The sequence below is a fragment of the Haemorhous mexicanus genome, chromosome Z (genome assembly GCF_027477595.1).
Source record: "Haemorhous mexicanus isolate bHaeMex1 chromosome Z, bHaeMex1.pri, whole genome shotgun sequence".
Lineage (NCBI taxonomy): Eukaryota > Metazoa > Chordata > Aves > Passeriformes > Fringillidae > Haemorhous > Haemorhous mexicanus.
In genome coordinates, this window is record NC_082381.1 from 37,685,956 (window position 1) to 37,706,155 (window position 20,200).

General features: G+C 40.0%; 1 protein-coding gene across 2 annotated transcripts in view; it reads right to left on the minus strand.

Annotated features, from left to right (window-relative positions):
- Positions 1-20,200, minus strand: part of LPAR1 (lysophosphatidic acid receptor 1) — a 69,563-nt gene that overhangs the window by 19,757 nt on the left and 29,606 nt on the right. For both annotated transcript variants that reach the window (XM_059873827.1, XM_059873829.1), the window contains exon 3: positions 11,860-12,607. In XM_059873827.1, the coding sequence (XP_059729810.1) occupies positions 11,860-12,607 (748 nt within the window). The remainder of the gene's footprint in view (positions 1-11,859; positions 12,608-20,200) is intronic.

Here is a 20,200-nt window from a genome sequence, read left to right on the forward strand (position 1 = left end):
GCCTGCCAGCCAAACAGGGGCAAGGCAACGCTGAGCAATAAAGAGAGGGGAGAGATGGCAACAGAGGAAAAGGAGAGGCAGGAGGGTGAAGAATAATAAAAAAAATTAAATAAAAGGAAAATCTCATGGGAAACAGCATCAATCAGTTCTGTGTTCTCTGGAATGTGCTTAAAAGCTAGTATTTCTGGAGTGCATATGGCTTTACCCACAGCTCTCGCTCTCCTTGCTGGGGCCAGGCCAGTGTACCTGAACACCTTCTGCTTTGTAACAGGGCTGCACATGGTGAGTACAGCACTCAGGTATTTGATGGGTCAATTGGCTGAAAGTTCTCCTAAAGAATGTTGTATTACTTATTTCAAGCTAAGTACTTTGTTTGCTTTCTTAAATTGATCCCTCCTCCCCATAGAGTGAACCAAGCCAAGCTTTTCTGCTGGAAAGACAGAAACCCACACAACTCATTTTGTGCAGAACTATGGCTAAACAGGCAAGGTTCAGAGGCAGCTCACCCTCAATGAAGGACTATTTTCAGCCCCCATGGTTTATAGGGACATTACAGTCTATTAACCAATATGCATTCACTTCAGCTTTTCTTTCTCTGTGTGTGTGTGTGTGTGTGTGTGTGTGTGTGTGTGTGTGTGACAACAAGAAAGAAGTTAAGCTACAACATACTCTGATATTACACTCTCCTTGCTGAAGGAGGGTAAATACAAAATGCAACCAGAAGACAGGTGTGTTCACAAGGCCTTCCTACTCACCACAAGGTATCAGACAGCAAGCAGGCTGCCAGCAATGATCCCTGGGCACCCAGCACCCTTAGAGCTATGTCCCCCAACATGGCATCTATCCATTTTCAATTTTAGTCTATGGAAAAAGTAGCAACCATTCTACAAAACAACAACAGTTTTACACAATATTTTTTTACTCTCTATATACTGAGCTTTTGCTTAGAAAAATCAGCTATAAATTACTCCTTGTACTTTTCTAGAAAAGTAAAAAATGAGCACCTTAAAGCAACTTAAAAGAAGGGAAGATGAGAATTATCAATGCCATATGTCAGACCAAGTTCTTTCTAAGTTTATATCAATACCAGAAGATGTGAAACAGTTCCCTTAAAACTGCTTTTAGAAGAACAAGAAAGGTACAGAATCCAGGAGAGCTTGGCAGCCTTTCCTCCTTTTAACAGCTAAATCCCCTCCCTTTTCTTCAGGGAAGATGAAGGAAGATATTCCAAAAATCTTAACTTTAATGAAGGAAGATATTTCAAAAATCTTAACTGTTCTCACATATCTATGGTTATATTAACAAACTTGTAATCAGATACCAAGTACTTTATTAAAACAAAAAGACCCAGGCAGATAGCTCTTATGCAAACACAAAAAAATGCAACAGAATTATTCTCTCACTCCTCTCAAACATGTCTCAACCTTTTTTTCTGTATAGTAACCTCACAGGCTTTTAATGCCAACATCACGGAATTAATTACTTCAAGCTCTGCAACACACAAGAGGCTACTCTCCTAACAGCAGAAGATGGCCATCCCCACGGCAGATATGTCTGGGGCAGCTTTACAGACCAAGTTCTCACTTTCACAGTTGCAAAACTTTACATCACCCTATCCACAAACTTCAAAGCACTCATCCCTGTTCAAATTCCTCCTGTTTGCTAGTGGGTTTGAAGTCAAGGACTTAGAGCAATTCCCTTTGCTCCTGTAGACTGATGGACAACACCAGAGCATGCAAATGAAATACCTCAGATTCACAAAGTCTCATGACCTTCCATACAAGCTCTGAGCCCTTGCTGGTCTCTAGGCATTGATGGGAGAGGATATGTGTCCAGCAGCGGACCAAGCAGCACACTTGGATGTAATATCAGCATTTCTCCACATGGATACAGGAGAATGAACTTCAGAGACATTATCTTATGGTGAGGAAAGTAGAAGTGTGACACAAAGTTTTCCCAAACAAGAACTACAGAAAGGATGGGGATCTTCTGCTGCGATTGCTGCTCCAGCTTTAAAGAAGGGTATAAAATATAAGTGTTTGAGGGAAACTTATGGTGGACCAGCGGGGGAAAATAAAAAAAAGGAAGAAAAAACCCCTAAAAATATCTCTGAAAAAAAAAAGAGAAAGTAAAAGTAGTCCACCAATGAGCTCAGTGACAGTATCCCCATGATTATGAAACATGAAAACAGGAAGCTGTTCTGCTGCAACCAGAAGAACTCAGAATCATATCTTCCTTCCACATTCAGATTCTAAATACCTTTATTAAAAAAAAAAAAAGCATAAACTAAGCCTTTTTGATAAACATTCTTTTTATGCTGAGGCTAGAAGGATGGAACCATGGCCGCTGTCTGAAAGCTATCAATCACTGCTGACCATTTCCCACTGCACTGACTGGCTGCTGTACCTCAAATGTCTCAACAAGTTTTGCCATCAGCAATAACTCTGTGTTTTGGTGATAAGAGCCATAGTTTAAGTGAAACTATAAAGGGAAAAATAATTTGATATAGAAATTTGTTTTTCTTCTGTTTTAATGGATTATCCCAGAAAAAACAAGCCCAGAACACTTAATCATACTGCTCATGTGCAATGAAGCAATGCAGAAGGAGGACCACTGCTTCTGTTGCACTAAAGCCTGTTGTTGTCAGTGCTTTATTTCCACTGGTGGAAACAAACAAGAGTTCAGTGCCTCATTGAATGTAGTTTTACAATGAGACTAGTTAACAGCTGGCATTTTTGTTCACAAAATTTCTGAAGCTGAGGTATAGCTCTAAATTTGACTTAGCACTTGGGTGGTTTGCTGAAACACGGGAAAGACAAATACTATCACAAAGGTGAAAACAGAAGCCAGTGGGTGGACATGGACCTTACCCCATACCTTCAGACTGTAAATGCTTCCTTTAGGAGTTGCCAAAGATGCATCAGTTTTAGCTGAGGGGGCAAGAAATATAATCTGGAAGGTCCATGAACAAAATAAGCAAAACTTTTAGAAGCAAATTCTCCATGCAACCATGTGCTTTCTAGAGGACAAAATTGTTAAGTTGTGAGCAGTCATTTTTTAAAAGTAGTATTGTTGCCTCTTCTAAAGAAAGGACATGTTCCTATCTTCTTTTCCAAAAAATTCAAAATTCTGAAATTTTGAGAGATCAGCAGGACTTGGTCATGTGCTGGCATTTCACTGTAAGCCTTCGTGTACATGCTGATTTTCAAAATTTCTTCTTGGCAACAACTTCTGCTCTGGGTATTCAGCAAAGTTTACCAAGGCCTCTCTTTTAGAGCAAATGCCCCACAAAACATGCCCATCTGCTTTGTTTCAGAGAAGGAGGTTGATGCTTACTTACTTATGGATATAGCACTGCTATGTGGAGTCTGATCTCAGAGCAACATAGGCTACCAATGAATTTTGATTTGGTGTGGATTTTCAGTAAGTGAGTATCACTCCTCAGTCAGCATTTTGTTATTTTACCTAGATCCAAGTGAAAATCTTGGATTCTACTATTCAAGGTCAAGGTGTGTTTCCAAATCCTATTATTAAATTAAAGGAAAATAAAAATCAATTCTCAGGGCCTGTTAAGAAATATACCTACTCTTGCATTGCAATTAATTTTTAGAAGCTTCTTGGAAAAGCTCAAAACCTATGCAAGCAAGAAGAAAGTTTTTTGTTTATCCTTTTTTTAATCAAAATGTGAAGTGTAAGAACTACTTAAGGTTTACCCCTTTCTGGCCATTCCTGGAAAAATGAAGAGATCTTTCATTTGCCCTTTAAATTTATTTTTTCCCTGAAAAGGTAATAAATTATACTGAAGTCAGGGGAAAGACTTTTATTAAACAAGGCCTCATTTTCATCATACTTAAAGGAATGTATTTACTAGAGACATTTTTCCCTCTCAAGAATAAAATAAAATAAAACCACATTCCTGTCTTGGGAAATGATGGAAGGTCCTCAAAGTGCATTTTCAAAGGATTTTGAATAAAAATAAATAATTCTGATTCATAACTGAAAGGGGAAAGAAGGAAAAAAACTTCTAAATAGATTCCCCAGGGCGAAGCATTGAATGCTGTAGGGATACCTGGAATACTTTAGAGAAAAGACAGTTACCAGGGACCTATCAGCTTTAACTGTGGATGCAATAACATTAACTGAGAGAGCTAGTGAAGAAATTAAGCAAAACATTTACAATGAGACTTTCTACACATCCAGCCATGCTCTGGGTTCAGGGAGAGTTGCCTGGATACAAGGCATCAGAACCTTCTGCTTCATCAAGGGAACCTTGCAAGCGCTTGTTTTGGAAAAGAAAGCTACTGATGAAGTTTATCGCACAAACAACCTGACCACACTCTGATTTCCAAATCCTATGTTTCCTTATTATTTTTCCTTTCAGCATTCTCACCGGCAACCAGTAACAGGAAGAGATTTGGTTTGGGACAACTAGAAAAAATCCAAGAAGATCCATCAGAATTAATTTGCTGGACTATAAATGACAATAAAAATGATCAGTGACTGAGATTTTGAGACAGAGCACACATAGTCCTGGTTCTACCAGCAGCATGAAATATATCAAGCCATCAAGAAAAATCCTACAAAGGGTGTTTAATTTAAAACACACTACAATCACTGCATAATTACATACATATTGTACATAGATCCTTGGCAAGTTTTCAGGCCTCCACTATGGAAAAAGAAAACCTAACTGATTTTTCAACAGTTCTTTGTGAAAATTTGTCTTCCTGTTAGAAAACAGTGCTAGACCTGACTAATATAGTGATCAAGCTGTATTTATCAAGAAAATAAAATACAGATATTTACATTTACACACATAAAAATATTAGTACACTGGTTACAAATCACTGACTGAAAGTTAAAGCACTTGTTATTAAATCAGAATGATTTCACAATTAAACCTTCTAACAAATATTTGCAAAAACACAAAGACTTTTATTCCCCTTCATCTACTGGCAAGCTGTAAGTACACTGTTACTTAAGTCAATATTAAAATGTCATTAAGAAGCACAGGGGAAATAAAAAATGCAACAACAAAATCAAAAAGATAATACATAATTCACAATAAGTGGAAATGGCAAGGCCTGGAAACCACCGACTCCCTAAACTGCATGTATTTTCCCTCAAGGAGGCTTTTGAGCAGCAAAACTACTCCTTAGGAGAACTACTCCTAAGGCTGAGGGAGAAGAGGGAGAAGAGGGAGAAATCCAAGTAATCCAAATTCCAGTAAGATAGATAAGGTGTGGTATAAATAATAATTTTAATCAAGATTTCACTTTTTCAAGGAAATATTTGATGACACAGCTTGAAAGTGCTGCTGTCACACTGCATTTCTGAAAGCATTTGTTACAAACCTTTGCCCTCCATACTATGAAACAAGATTTTATCCTTTGAACTTATGAGCTTTCCATTTAGGCTACAGTCATCGGCAACAATTCCCCAGTTTCCTTGACTGTAGGGTTAAATTCACAGTTTATGCACATTTAAAATACACTGATCTAAAACCACTGGGACTGCACATAACTGCAACCTGCGTGCTAGAACAGAAAGCCATTGATGCTCAGACTTGTGTTGCCTGCACCAACTACACAGTTTATTGCCCTGTTTTTCTGTCAGGATTAAATCAATACACAAGTGACATTTCTGTGGTGCGGGGGTCAGGCAGGGTTGGTGACTCTGAACTGGCCCCCTGTGCAGATCACAGGGTAACACAGTATTTATGGCTTCACATTGCACTACTTCCAGACAAGAAGCTGTGAAAAATGCTGCTCTCAGTTGAACTCCAGCATGATGTCACTACCCAGCTCAATTCTCTATGGAAAATGTAATAATTACAAGGAAAAACACCTGACTGGATGCTGCTTTTCTCCCCATGAGGCCACTGCTACCTGGTGAAAGGACATCTCCAAGCTAAGACAACATCCTCAATTTCATTCATCTCAGGAAAATGCTGCTGCAAAGCTCATCTCTCCCAACAGCAGCAGGACTCCTCAAGGAGGAGGTAAATAGGTGTAGTTGTCTTACAGTCACTGGGCTCAGAGTTAAACCGTGGCTTCTCCAAAAGAGCATCTTACAAGCTGCACTGTGCTGAGAGGGCTGATGCTTCCTTTGGCCTAGAGGAATAATGTTCCACAGGCAGGGAAGGTCTGTCAAAGTTTGAGAGATACCATAACCAAGCTCTGTCTAGACATGATCATCCTCATCTCAGTCCTGGACCACAGCCTTGGTAACTGATAAAATGTGTTTCATGCTGTTGAAGCCTAAGGGCCAACAAAGATGAACCATTCCAGTTATTACTTGACGCTGCACGAGGGATAGGGAAATAAAGACATGCCTCTGTCAAGACACCAAGTGCTGTCAGTCAGGCTGTAGCATTATTTCATACTCTTTTTACATTCTACTGATAATCAAGTGCTTTTACTGCATGAGAAGAAAAAGGGAGTGCAGACTGCATGTCAAAACAACATTCAGAAAAGTTAAAGTTACCAATAATGTATTTTATTTGCTTCAATGGTGTAGCTACAGCATAGGTAAACACTCATGTGCATTAACAGATTTTTTCTGTTTTCCAATCCCACTTGGTACCTAGATGTGAAAGAAAATCTACAAAAGTTCAAAAATAAGTCTCATGCAATTTATAACTGCTGCAGAGAGGGCAGAAAAAAAGCTGTTGCTGAGCAGTTCTACACTTCCAGATGTTTATACTGAACTTCCAGATGTTTTTCTTACATTTATTTCTTCATTATAACAAGTAAAGGACTGTCTTCAAACACTGTGAGTCTCCTTTAAATCAAAATTTATACAAACTCAGAGTTTATACAAAAAGAGCCTTCACCTTTTTTATCTGTGCCCACATTAGTGTCCCAATATTACAGAGTAAACCACATTCCTGCAAACAAAGTGGATGATTCTACAGGCAGGAAAGTCCTAAGTGTCTTTTCACTTCCCAGGAACATAAAGGGTAAACAATTCTGAATTCATTGTTTGGTCTCCCTACATCCTCGGGGCTAGCTGTGGTTCTTGGCTCAACAGGCATGCCTAATTTTGGCCAAACAACATTGAGAACTCACCCAACATAGAAGGCTAATCATCAGAATTAGCAAAATACAAATAAGGATTGTTGGTATCGTGCTTATTTGAAATTCAGTTATAATCTCTCAGTATCACAACCCCACAGTCTAAATTCTAAATAGAGAGGAACTCTCAAAGATGCATATGGAGGTTTATGGCAGAGTTATCCACACTGTAAAAATGAGAGGTGACAAATTAGGATGGGTATTTAATCAGCATTTAGGCAGGAGAAATAAAGGCTAACTTTTCAATGGCAACATTCTAAGCCAGTACTTCTCTAGAAATGCAGGTATGCACCGGAAAATACCTGAAAGATGCTAGCCTTTCATGGCTGATCCCAGGCCAAGGAAATCCAGACCAGAGCTAGTTTATCCAGGCCTGGGGTCTGAAATCCTTAATATGATGTTTTCACTACTTCTTAAAACAATAGTTAGATATTGTCATCCATTTTTGGGCCAAACCTACAGCTGGCCCAGACAAATGCTTTCAGAGTCTAACTATGATCCCGAGCAGAAAAACAGTTTAGCTTTGTCTTTAAGTGTAACATGAGAAAAAGTGGAGAACAGAAGAGAGGATGCCAAGTTTCAGCTGATGTATCTGCTCAGTTTCTGCCTGTTCCCTGATTGCTCATTTAAAGGGAACACATGGTGGTGGTGAAAGGCAAAGTGTCACTGAGCTGCAAGCCAAACCAGACATGATTTTATGGCTATGTGCAGTACACAGATCAGTTCTTAGTTCCAATGCAAAGGAAAGGCATGGTTTAGAGAAAGAGCTTTATGTTCCCTGTTACTTTTGAAAGATTTCAAAAGCAGCCTTGTTAAAAGAAAAAAGGGCTCAGCTATGAAATCACTTCCTTCTGTTTAAACTATTTTACTCAAGAAAAAAAACAAGAGGGCATGAAAAAAAAAAAAAAAATCTGTTCTCTGCTTTTGACTTGTTCCTAGGACTCAGCATCCCACCCGCTCTGTGGGATGACGCAGTGTGCCAGATCCCGACCGCTCCAGTCAGTGCGTCAAGCAGCCATAGCCCTCCCCATACAATCACTCTCTTGTCAGAGGCAGCTGGCACCCTCCCTGCACATGCTGACAGCATCACTGCCTGGAGGACTGCACCCCTTTGGGGCAGCTCTTCTCCTCTTGGAGCAAGGCAGCAAGGCATGAGGAGGGCAGGCCGTGTTAGGCAGCTAACAAACAAGAAGCTCTTGTGTTATTCCCTCCCCCTCCTGCCTCCCAAACACAGTGAGAAGGCAGACAGGGGAAAAGATGCTCTTCTGCTTGCAGCAGCAGCAGCAGCAGCATGGCTTTACCTGGGAGTACAGCCAGCAGGACAACTCCAGGACACCCGTTTATGGAAGTTTAAAAGTCAAATGAACAGTTCACTGCTGCCCAATTCACAATGGGGTTACTTACGGCTGAGCAGCATTTTAATAGATTCTAAAATGAGGAATGGTTTGCCTGCCTCTGCCAATGCTCACAGGTTTACCCAGAGCCCCAGTTCTGTTTTCCTTTCAATCCCAGGGCACCCTCCCTCTCCTCCAAAATGAATTGTCTTCTCCTGTGTAAAGCAGGCTGACACAAACCAGCTTCCTTCCCATCTCAACTGTGGGGAAGGAGAGGAGGGAGAGGCATCTTCAGAATAAACTACTCTCCTTCCCAGCTTCACTTCCTGCAGAATGTTGGTTTCTGCCTCAAACCTCATTGCTCAATATATTGAGCAATGTATTATTACCCTAATCTGCACCATTAAGAAAGGCAGGGGTTCTTTTCCTCCATGTTTTTGAGGCTCAGTGATGTAGGAAAAGCCAGATAACACGAGATAAATGTTCAGCAAATTGCTCCATGCAGACTAACACACTCACCTTTTCTACCCTTCCCAAAGCTCCAGTAGATAAACTTGAAGCACTACCTTTTCTAGAAGGCACTCAGGAAGTATAACCCTTGAAATTAAATCTTCTGCCTAAGAAAACTTTAAGCCAGACTTACAAGTAGACTGCAAACAGTGATAGAGCACCACCACACCTGCCTGATCAACATGCTGACCACACTGTTTGCTTGAGAGATACCTGCTGATATTTGAGATATCTGTTGCCCAGAAGTCCTTTGAAGTGATGCTTAGCTTCTCTTCTTTAGAACCACAAAACAATTCTCCCCTGAAGTGCAAATTCAGCAACATGGGATGATACTCCCCAGCTGATGGCAACTAATGAAAATTTCTCATGGTGTACGTGGCAGTCTGGTAACTGATGCACAAATATTTAACTCCCCCAAAGCCTCTGTGGTTACCCCAAAGCCTAATTCTTGACTTCAGTCTAGTCTTTATTTATTTATTTCTTAAATTAAAAGAATCTACACAGCAAACCCATAGCTGTTTCCCAACCATCTTTATCTTGCAACTGTGCCTCCCAGGTGGTAAGGAGGTGAAAGCGCTGCTGTTTCTTTACACTACAGGGCTATGACTCACCTCCTCCAGCTTTCCTCTAGAAATCACATTGCTTAGGGAAAAACCAAACTGAACCAAAACCCAAACCCTTTGCAAAATAATACCAAGGTGGGAGCTGCAAAAATGATAACGACTATCACAACCTACAAGCACTTCTGTTTCCTTTGAACAGATTTAATAAAACAATAACTTTTTTTTCTGTATATAGTATTTTATGCAGATTAGAAGAGATACTTAAGTACAGCATGTGCAAAAGACTGAATGAAGTGCAACAGTAACAAGAAATAAGATCCTGATTAAATTTTGAAGAAAGCTTCAACATGTGCCACTTGCACATGTCCTGAAAAGTCTCACCATTATGAGGAATCAGAGGTAATACTGAACTACATCTGCAGCTAAACTGAATTTACTGTCAGTTTAGCTAGTGCCCCTTAACCCCTGGAATTGTTTCACTCTTTCTAGAACAATACCTGAAAAAAACATACTTATTAGGGAAGAAAAGGAGTCACTTTACATTCTTTGTACACCACTACTGTTGTGGCCACTGTGAGTGGGCTGTGAATCTTCCCTCTGACCTATTCTCACAGGAGAAGGATCCTTCCTGCTGCATACACATACCTCTAGTACCATACATGCTTGGGATTAGCTGACATTTGCTATTTATTCAGTGACCCTTTATTGCTACAACTCCACATTGAATTGGTAGAAGTGCCTACTATTTTCCATCCACTTTTTTTAGTAGCTGTTTTTGGGACCCTTTATTGCTACAACTCCACATTGCATTGGTAGAAGTGCCTACTATTTTCCATCCACTTTTTTTAGTAGCTGTTTTTGGGACCTTTTGTGTGTTTTTTTTTTTTTTTAAAGTCTGAGCCAGTCTTTCACCTCATAGGAAATACTGTATGAACAATAATGTCCTCAGGAAGGAAAACAGAGAACTTCCTAATAGAGGACTGCAAAACCCAAATTTTCTTGGTATTCTTAACCTCATCTTGCCTTCTACCATGAGAATCATGGATATGGGAAAGGACAGATTTTTGAACCAGCAGAAGGTCAGGAGAGGTTTAACCAACCACTACAGTCTCCCTTGGAAAACTCATACAAGTTCCTTCCCTGAAGAGAAGAGCAGGATGTGGAGGAATACATCTTATCAATGGTTTAACAGGTTAGTTAACTGCACAATTTGTATTCTGGTTAAAAAGCAAATCACTAGGTCAGAGTACAAGAAGAAGTAAATTCTTAAACGAAAAAGTGAGTTGACACAGTGACTCACACCAAATCTCTGCCACCGTTCTGCCACGTTTGTGATAGAAAGCTCAAGTCACAGCATAAACCTATGGGAACCATAATGGCAAGGAGAGAAATGGGGCTAAGTTTTGGGCTTTGTGGACTGCATAACAATTGCCTGTATGAACTGTTAGGGCAACCATCTGATGCAACAGGGTACTGGGATACCTGGAGACCCATGTACTGTACTGGGAGACCTAATAGGTGAGAACACATATTGGGACAAGGAGACAACCTGCACCATCCTTGCTGCCTTCAGCTCACTATCATCTGCAGGAACAAAGAACAGAACAAACAGCAAAGATGATCAACAGGGAACGGTACTCAGCCTTTAGGCTGCACTTCTGCATAAGGAAACTGGGAGCCCCAGACAAAACCCAAGTAAAACTATACACGAAATTACGATAACCTCCTGAATCCAAAATGTGTTGTGGTATTTCCCTCATGCCAAACACTGAAGCCTACGCACCTCCCGAGCAGTGTGCTGAAGCACAACAGCATCTCACGTGCTACTTTCCTGTATTAACAAATGCGCCAAGAACTATAGGACTGGGTACATGCAGTCCTGCTTAACGCACAATCTTTTTGTGAATAGCCTGTAGCTCCTGACTGTTCTCCATATACTGGAATTTCACATGAATACACACAACACCTTTCGGGTGGCAAAAAGGAGACAACAGATACTTCAGTGGAATACCAAGCCTTCCCTGTACTATTTTAAGTTTGAAGCCATTTGGTATCTTCAAAGGCAAAAGGACAAACATTATTTAATAGGTTGCTACAAAAGATTTTAAACAGGCATTGCTGCAAAAAGCCACCACACTACATCTGGATTTTCACTGGTTTTGTGTTACAGGGCTGAGTGATCATGTCACATCAACTTCCATAAATAAGCTTGATAATCCCAGTGGTCACAGTACTGAACTCTGGGCATTCTTATTGTTGGCACTTCTTCCAGTGTCTTCCAAATTCTGCTGAGCCCCAGGAGCTGAGCACACATGACTGAAATCACCTGATAAGAAAAAGAGCAGGGAGAACAGGGTGGGCAAAGTAAGCACTTACCAAGCACAATGACCACAGTCTTCAGGAGGCTCATCATGGTGTCCCGATTCCTGCGGGGTCCAGAACTGTGTCTGGACATTCTCATAGTCCTTTGGCGAACGTACCCAAAGATGTGAGCATATAGGACCACCATGACCACAAAAGTGACCAGGTTGAAAATAGCCCAGAAGACCAGGTAGGAGTCACTATAGAGCGGTGCCATGTTGGAGCAGTGGGTGATATCACAAATACAGTTCCATCCGACGCTCGGTATGGCACCCATGACAATGGCCATAGTCCAGATAACAACGATGACAACGACCACTCGGCGGTTGCTCATCCGAGTGTGCAGCTGCATTCGGAAAACCGTAATGTGCCGCTCAATAGCAATGGCCAACAAATTGGCTACAGAGGCTGTCAGACTGGTATCAATGAGACCCTGACGGAGAAGCCAGGTGCTTACAGTCAGTCTTCTAGTGTTGGGTCCTGTGTTGAACATTAAGTAAAAGTAGGCCAGCCCTGCAAAAAAGTCCGCAGCAGCTAAGTTGGCCATTAGGTAATAAATAGGGAAGTGGAATCGGCGATTGACATAAATAGCCACCATAACCAAGAGGTTGGCCAGCATTATGAAGATGCAGACGGTAATCCCCAGTCCCATTACAAGCTTGCTGACAGTGTTCCATTCAGTGGCTAGATATTTTCCACTTCGGTTATAAAAGAAGGCAATGGTTTCATTGTAGTAGCACTGTGGTTCACTCATGGCTGTGGACTGAAAGAGAGAAAAAAAAAAAAAAAGAGAGAGAAAAAACCCCAGAATGACGTCAGAACTGAAAACATATGATTGCCTTCATGGCTAAGACATACACAAAGAGCGGGGAGGGGGACAGGAAAGGAACACGCTTCAGAACAAATTAATTGTTTCAGACCAAATGGCATTCCACAACTCACAAACAATTGGTCTGAGGAGTCTAGTAACAGCAACCAGATTAGAAACAACCAGAAATGGTTCCATCTGCTCTGGGAGCCAGCATGATTTCTGATGTAGTTGTAAATTGCATAGAAAAAGAGCTTCTGGCCAAGAAGTTCTGCTGAGAGATTCAGTTAAAGTCATGCAATTCATAATTAAGAAAAATTAACTCTGCTAGACATCTTATTCATGTTATCAGTGCACAGAACTGTTGTTTAACTGTAGCAGAAGAACAGTTCTTCAAAGAGGAGGAAATGTGCATTACATTTCCAAGCAGGTTTTAAATCATTCCATTTTCCATCATGCGTATTCCTTCTTGTCCTGTCTTAAAATGTGAGAAGAACACCCTAAATAAAGATTGTCAGTATGTTCTGAGACTGTGAATTACAAGGCATATGTCCATAAAAAGTGCTTTTCTGAACAATAAAGGAAGCATGACATAGCATTTCTATGAGCACCAGCCATGTTTCTAGAAATGGCTGGAAATACACAATGTTTTTAAATATAACTCACCAGAACTGACTTATTCCAATTTGAAATAGGAGTGACCCAAGAAATAAGAAAAGTAATATTTGGCTTACCTAGTGTTAAAAGCATCCACTCGTATTACCTGCATTAACTATTGTTGTGGCTATGTCAGAGAACACATGATTAATTTTTTTTGCAGAGTACTCTGCTGAGAACACCTAGGGGGGCAACAAACCAGCCCATAATCCACTAGGATGTGGACGTTTTGGATAGAATTGTTGGCTTATAAGAAAATGACTAATCAGTTTCCTTTTTCAGTTCCATTCAATTAACCCAAGGTGCAATTCCCAAAAGGCAAACCTTAAGAAAAGAAACCCCTCTGAAAAATATCCTGGTTTCTTGTTTAGCATGGGTAAAGAACAAAGACATAAAAATTATAATTAAAAATAAAAACAAAAAAACCAACCCAAGAGACACATGTTAAAAAAGTAATTTTCTATGTAAGATCTGCCTTTGCCTCTCTACTTTTATTGCTCTGGGACTCCATGGACTAAACTTGAATTTTTACAAAAACAGGACCAGTTTTAGCAATGCAGGTAAGAAGCCAAATCAAGGAACAGAACAACAACACTAAAAGACGGTAATTTCTTCCCACTAAAACATACAAAGTTAACCATAGGTTTTGGACAGCTCCAGTTACTCTGCAGGAAGTGCTACAGCTAACCTAACCTTCTTGTTGAAAACAAAAACATACAGAATTGGGAAACAGAATTTGTAACTTGACTCAAGTGAAAATAGTATCTGATAAAGATCTCCTTAGAATTACCCAAAACTGTTTCTGTTTCTTTTCATTTCTACATTTGTCGAGGCAATTAAGCCAATTCCAATAAAGCACCTATATCTCAAATGGACTACATGACATTTAAATTTATGTTAAAGAAAAAGGTCTTTTAAGAAGGATTTTACCTCCAGCCTAAACATTGAGCAGAAATGTTTGCAGTCCCAGGATAATAAAAAGTTAGAGTAAATAGTATTTCTCAGCACAGTGAGTATAATACTTTTATTGCTCCTCTAGGATACATCAACTCTTGGGTTTGAAGCCTTTTAGCCTTAATTATTTAAGAAATTTTGAAAGTTCTCATGTAGGATCTGTTGCATATAAAAAAAAATTATTATAAGGGACGTTTAACAAAAGCTACAAGACATCTGGCTTTAATTCTTTTGTTAAAGACCTTGTAGTAATAACAGGTCAAGTATGAGAACCCTTGAGGGAGAGAGGAAGTCATATGAATGAATTAGTGGCCCTTATAAAAGCTTGCCAACATCTGCATTAATTATGTAATGCACAGGATTTTTAGTCTCTGTAGCAATATCTGGATGCAGGATCTAGTGGATACTTGTGATCTTGAATAAATTCTCTTTGCCTGTGTATTTGTCACTCTGGTTTTTTCTTTCCGATGTCTGCTGCCCACATGTAATAATTCCTGCTCCAGTGTTGCTCCTATGGAAAGAGGCCTACTACACCTGGAAAAACATGTATTTTTAATTCAGAAATTTAAAATGTGGCCGGTATTATGCTTTTACTTTCATTTTCCTACTTTTTTTCTTTGTAGCTTTGTTTTGCACATGGGCTTAAGATGTGATTTATTCCCTGACTGTGCAATGTTCTCTCCTACCTTTTAGTTTGAAATCTGAAACAAAGAATGACAAAAAATATGACTTAATAACGAAATGCCAAGCCAAGGTGGAATGTACATACACACATAAGGGTATGTAAAATGCTGCAGAGCCAGACTTCTTCAATTTAAAACTCTGACAGCACTTGAGCAATCTCAGAGAAGTTAGCATGAGGCTCACTTGCTGCTTCTCTCATTTTGAAGACAGGAAAACAAAATGCTGTGTTCATGTAAGGGATTTTGGAGAACGTTTTTTTGAGGCATTCTAATCTAAAACCTGGGATCTCCTGTAAAAGTAATTTTTTCAAGCCCTGCACACTCATCCCCCACCCCCAACCCAAGGCAAAGAAGAAAAAGAAGATGAGACAGTTTGCTGACAAAAATTCCAGCAGGGGACTTCCAGATGATCAGCTTTCTCAGTTGCCACTGTATATCTGAAAGGAAGGTTTTGACCTCCCATGTCACAAACATAAAAATCCCAAGGCATCACATTTAGCTGTGATACTGACTGGAAAGGCTCAAGCAGGAGAGAAATGCACTGTATCTTTCAGTACTCAAAGTGTTAACATACCACAAAGGCATATGCAAGCAGGCAGACCCCATCCCCTCTCCTGCCCCTGCAGGAAAAGGGGCAGGGAAGTTTATATTTTAATTTCCTGAAGTTTCACTCAGTGTGTTTCACTGCCTGTGTAAGCCAGATGTGTGGTGCCCGGAGATTTACCTCATCCATTCAGTATATCTCAACAGGAGTTTAAAACAAACTGAGCTGCAAATTGCCCATGTTAACTAAACCTCTAGGACGAATCTGTGTGGAAGAAATAAACATTGAGTTATAAACCAACAAGACAGATAAAGAAAAATAAAGTAAAAGCAGGCTAAAAGCAAAGTCTCCTCCTGCCATATGAAGATGACCCAAAACACATTTGTCCCAAATCAAAGAAGAAGAAAATCACAAGTACATGGAATTCAATCTCTTAATATCATGAGACATAGTTATAACCACAGCACACAAATGAGGAGATTTGGCAACAGGACTTAATAAATAAAAGTCACTCTTCTTCAATTAGTTATTCAATTCACCTTGGCACTGGCCTTTTCAGGCACTATTTTATAGGTTGTCTTCTCTCGTTATATGGGATCATACCACAGGGGTGCCAGTGGGAACACTGGGAAGAAGAGCCCACGTAAGCTTTCCCATGTTTTGTGCCTGATTCATCTTGCTTCTGTGCCACCTCTGCATCACACCCTGAAGAACAGGATGAGGATTTGGATCCACAATAGCCTGACCACTGGATCTCTTTGGGAGAGCAGCCCATTACTACCTGCCCCTCCTGGGGCAGAGACAGCAGGGGAGAACACATAGTCTGCCTGGAGCAGAAGGTCAGAGGGGATCTCTGCATCCTGCCAGCTCCGTGGTGAGTGACAGCTCACCCGGTGAGGGCTGCTCACCTGGTAAGGACTGTGTAAGGAGAGATGCTTGGGGTGCAAAATAAACATCAAAAAGTTTTCAAATACCATTGACTGATCCTGCCTAAACAAAGCATTAATTAGCACGAGGTGCCTGAGGGGAAGATGATCATTTTACAAACCCCTCTGCAATCTCAGAGTTTGGAGAGTTCCTTGATCCACAAAACAAAACAAGGCAGGTTACTGTCTCCCCACCCCCAGCACCCATGGGTGCACCTATTTCTTGTCAAGAGAGAAGCAGAGCGAACGTTCTTTGAATACTAAGGTCTGACTTTTACAGAACTTTTCAAACTTGTAAGCCACAAAAAAAGAATAAATTTCCAGGAAATCTCTTAAAAATGTCTTAACCCTAAATTCTCCAAACACACTCTGCTCCTCTCTTTTTTGTCTTTTGCTGAATTAACCTCCACATGCCACTGATTTCTTACCCAGGACACAGAGGAGATGAAAAGCAATTAATTTTTCTAATATTGTTGTGGTAAACTAAGACTACAAACCATAATAACTCTCTTTTAATTTTACTTTTAGAGCAGCAGTGAATGGATATCAGTACCACTGCTTTCAGCTTACGTAAATAACTAGTGTTTACCAATATACTAGAGGGGGTCAAGCGAAAAACTTCAGGGAACTACCAATTTCAAAATCCTCAAAGAAGGGTATAAATTAAGAATATCTTTAAAATAAGGATAAACAAGTAAGTATAGGCATAATTGAATCAATATGTAAATAGTTTGTCAACCCACAACTGCTAAACATGGGGTTTTCAAAAGTAAAGTTGTAACAGATGAGGGGAAAAAAAATCCAATTTGCAAAACCAGTTGTCCATTATCTAATGAAAAACACAGACTACTTTTCAAACTGCAGAACATGAAAGAAAAGCTTTAAAATAAAGCAGAAAAGATGTGTTTCCTTCAAAGATAAAAGTAGAAGTAAAAAAAAAAAAATCATGAAGTCACAAGACAAGGGTCCTGATTCATTCTAGCCTTATGCACAGACATATTTCTCATCTGCACAATGGAAGTAGGAAACCATATCACCAACACAGAATTGCATCTCCCAAAGTAACCATTCAACAGACTTACAGATAAATCTGTATAATAAGATGGGGTGGTTCTGTCACAGCAGGGTACTTCGTTTCACTAGACTCATTTTGGCCTTCACAAAGGTGACAAGACAGGAGGAAATTAATCTCTTAATCTCTAGAGAGGATCCCTTTAATGCTATCAAAACATCCTAAAGCATAAAGTTACTTAAGGATCATGTGGCAACAGCTAGTACATCCAATAATTTTTAGGGTGCTTTTGTAGCAGACTATTACTACAGAGCCTCAGAGCTGACAAATGTCCCAACTACTAGAAACTGAACTGAGAATTTCTCTGTGTCCTACAGTCTATACCTGAAAATGCAGCTCAACATTCTAAGCCCTCAGTGTATTAAAGAGACCCAGCCCCCAGCAACAGTGAGAAAACAGGCAGTTTTACTCTTGGAAGGTATAATTCACAAGTGTCACAGATCCCATTGACTAACTATGATCATGACCTCCACAGACTGGCTAAAAAAACAGTGAGGTTGCTGACCTTCCAAAACTCTGCAAGTAAAAGGAGAAATTAAAAGCTATAATTAATTAAAAGAATTGAAAAAGAAAAGAGAGTGGCCTCATCCATCCACAACTTAGCCAGCAATTCACACACTGTTGTATTGCTGCTCCTTTTCTACAGATCCAGCATTTTCAGATGAGCTGTGTCCCTCAAAAATACTACATAAATGTTCATAGAGAAGTTTTCCTTCCAGTAGAGGAAGAAATGAAGATAGTTTGAATCAGGGCATAGCTCTACATCATCACACACTCACACTCCTAGAACAGCCTATATATGTTGATTACTAAGAATTTATTTTTTCTCTGCCCCCCCTTATCTGTCTTCCCAGCTCAAAGGGAGATCCCCACTGTAATGTGGAGACATTTGCAAAAAAAAAAAAAAAAAAAAAAAAGTAATTGGCTGTGGTGCAGGTAGAGCATATTGAGCCCAAATTGGGTACTTAAGACCGAGTGTTCCAAAGTACAGAAAGAACTTCTGCAAAGCTCTTAAAACTTCTTTTCTTTTGGGTTAGCTTTCATGACAAGCTGAACTTCACAAAAACTAGCCAAACATGGGCACAGGCTCAACACTTTCTGGCTTTGTGGGAGACACAGGAAGACAATTATATTCCATCATCTCATTTAGTGACTGAAATATTCCACCTCTTATGCCTTCAGAAAATGTCTTTGCCATGATGCTGATTGGGCTGCTCCACCTTCTTGCCCAGTTCACCCCCAGCTGCAAACAGCTGTGTGACTCTGAATTCTGCTGTGAGGATGGGTGCAGTGCAGGACAGACCTTGATCAAAGACCCCCACCTTGGGATGGGTTTTCTGGAGACAGGTGCACACTGAGTCCTATCTGTGCTCTGCAAAAGCCGGAGTGGAAGCAGTTGGAGGGGGAAAAAAATCTGCACCTATAACATCCCAAATGAGTTTTCATACATAAATAATTTCATTATTTACAACATGCATCCTTTAAACCCAGTTAGTAAACCAAGCTGGGAGATAATGATTGGCTACAGCAGCTCAAAGATAGCAATTTTATGCTGAAAAAATGCTGTGGGCTACACTGGGGCTGCATCCACCTCCAGGGCACACCTCCCATTGCTCCTCACCAAGCACACCAGCAAAGTGAGCCCTTGAGAGAGTTCAGCCTACAAACAAAATGCAAAGGAAATTTCATCTTGGGACTGGAAATAGAGATTTACAGACAGAAATAAGAACACTATTCTGTGTTTACAATAAAGTAAAGTACAACAAGTACATTTATTCCATTAAATATATGTTAGACAATTTGGGTTTCTTTTTGCTTTGATATATTGAGATATTTGTGAAATACAGAAACAGAATATAGAAAAATCTTTGTCTCAGAGCTTTAGAAACAATGGGGTCTCTAACTTGTTCACACTTTACTGAGCATTTGCCTTTAAGGCAGTATTGGTCTACTTTAAACAAAATGAAGATGCATTTTGAACCTCCAGTAATCTCACCTAGTAAAATAATTTTTAAAAAAAGATGTACTGGTATTTTGGTTTTCCCTATGATGTCTGTAACGGGGTGGATATACTTTTAATCACAAATTGTTTTTTCCAGCCTCACCACTTCCTTTTGTTCTCCTGTTTGCTGTATTTACCACCACAAGAGGTCTGTTTTGGTAACAAGGCTAATTTGTTGATTCAGCTCGAGGGGGACAAAAACATCCACACACTTGTTGACTGCAGAAACTTGGGCACCAAATCTAAAGTGCAAATTTTGTTGTGCTTCGTTGGGGGAAGCTCACTGCAGACTGTTCTCAAGCATATTATGAGAAGGATAAGCGTTCTGTGGCAGCGATAGCTTAAATCTCTTCCACCCCAATTCAAACAAAATGAGGAGAAAATAGAGATGTATTCAATGGCACAGAGTGGGAGAAGTGGGTTTTGGCTCTGGCCATGAAGGGCCATTCTAATGGAAACTGCTCTGGATTTCTCTTTGGAACAGCTGCAAGGCAGTTATTTAAATGTACTCATTTGCTTCTACTATTTGGCTGGTAGGATCCACTGCTGGCAAAAGCAAAGAGAGAATGATGAAATTTTGTTGTTTTCTTGTTTTAAGCATTTCTGAGGCACTGTTGGAAGTCCCTGGTTCATTAAGTAACTGGAGCTCAAATCATTACTTCTTCAAAGCTTTTATTGCAGAATTCATCTCATGCCATTCACAAAGAGAA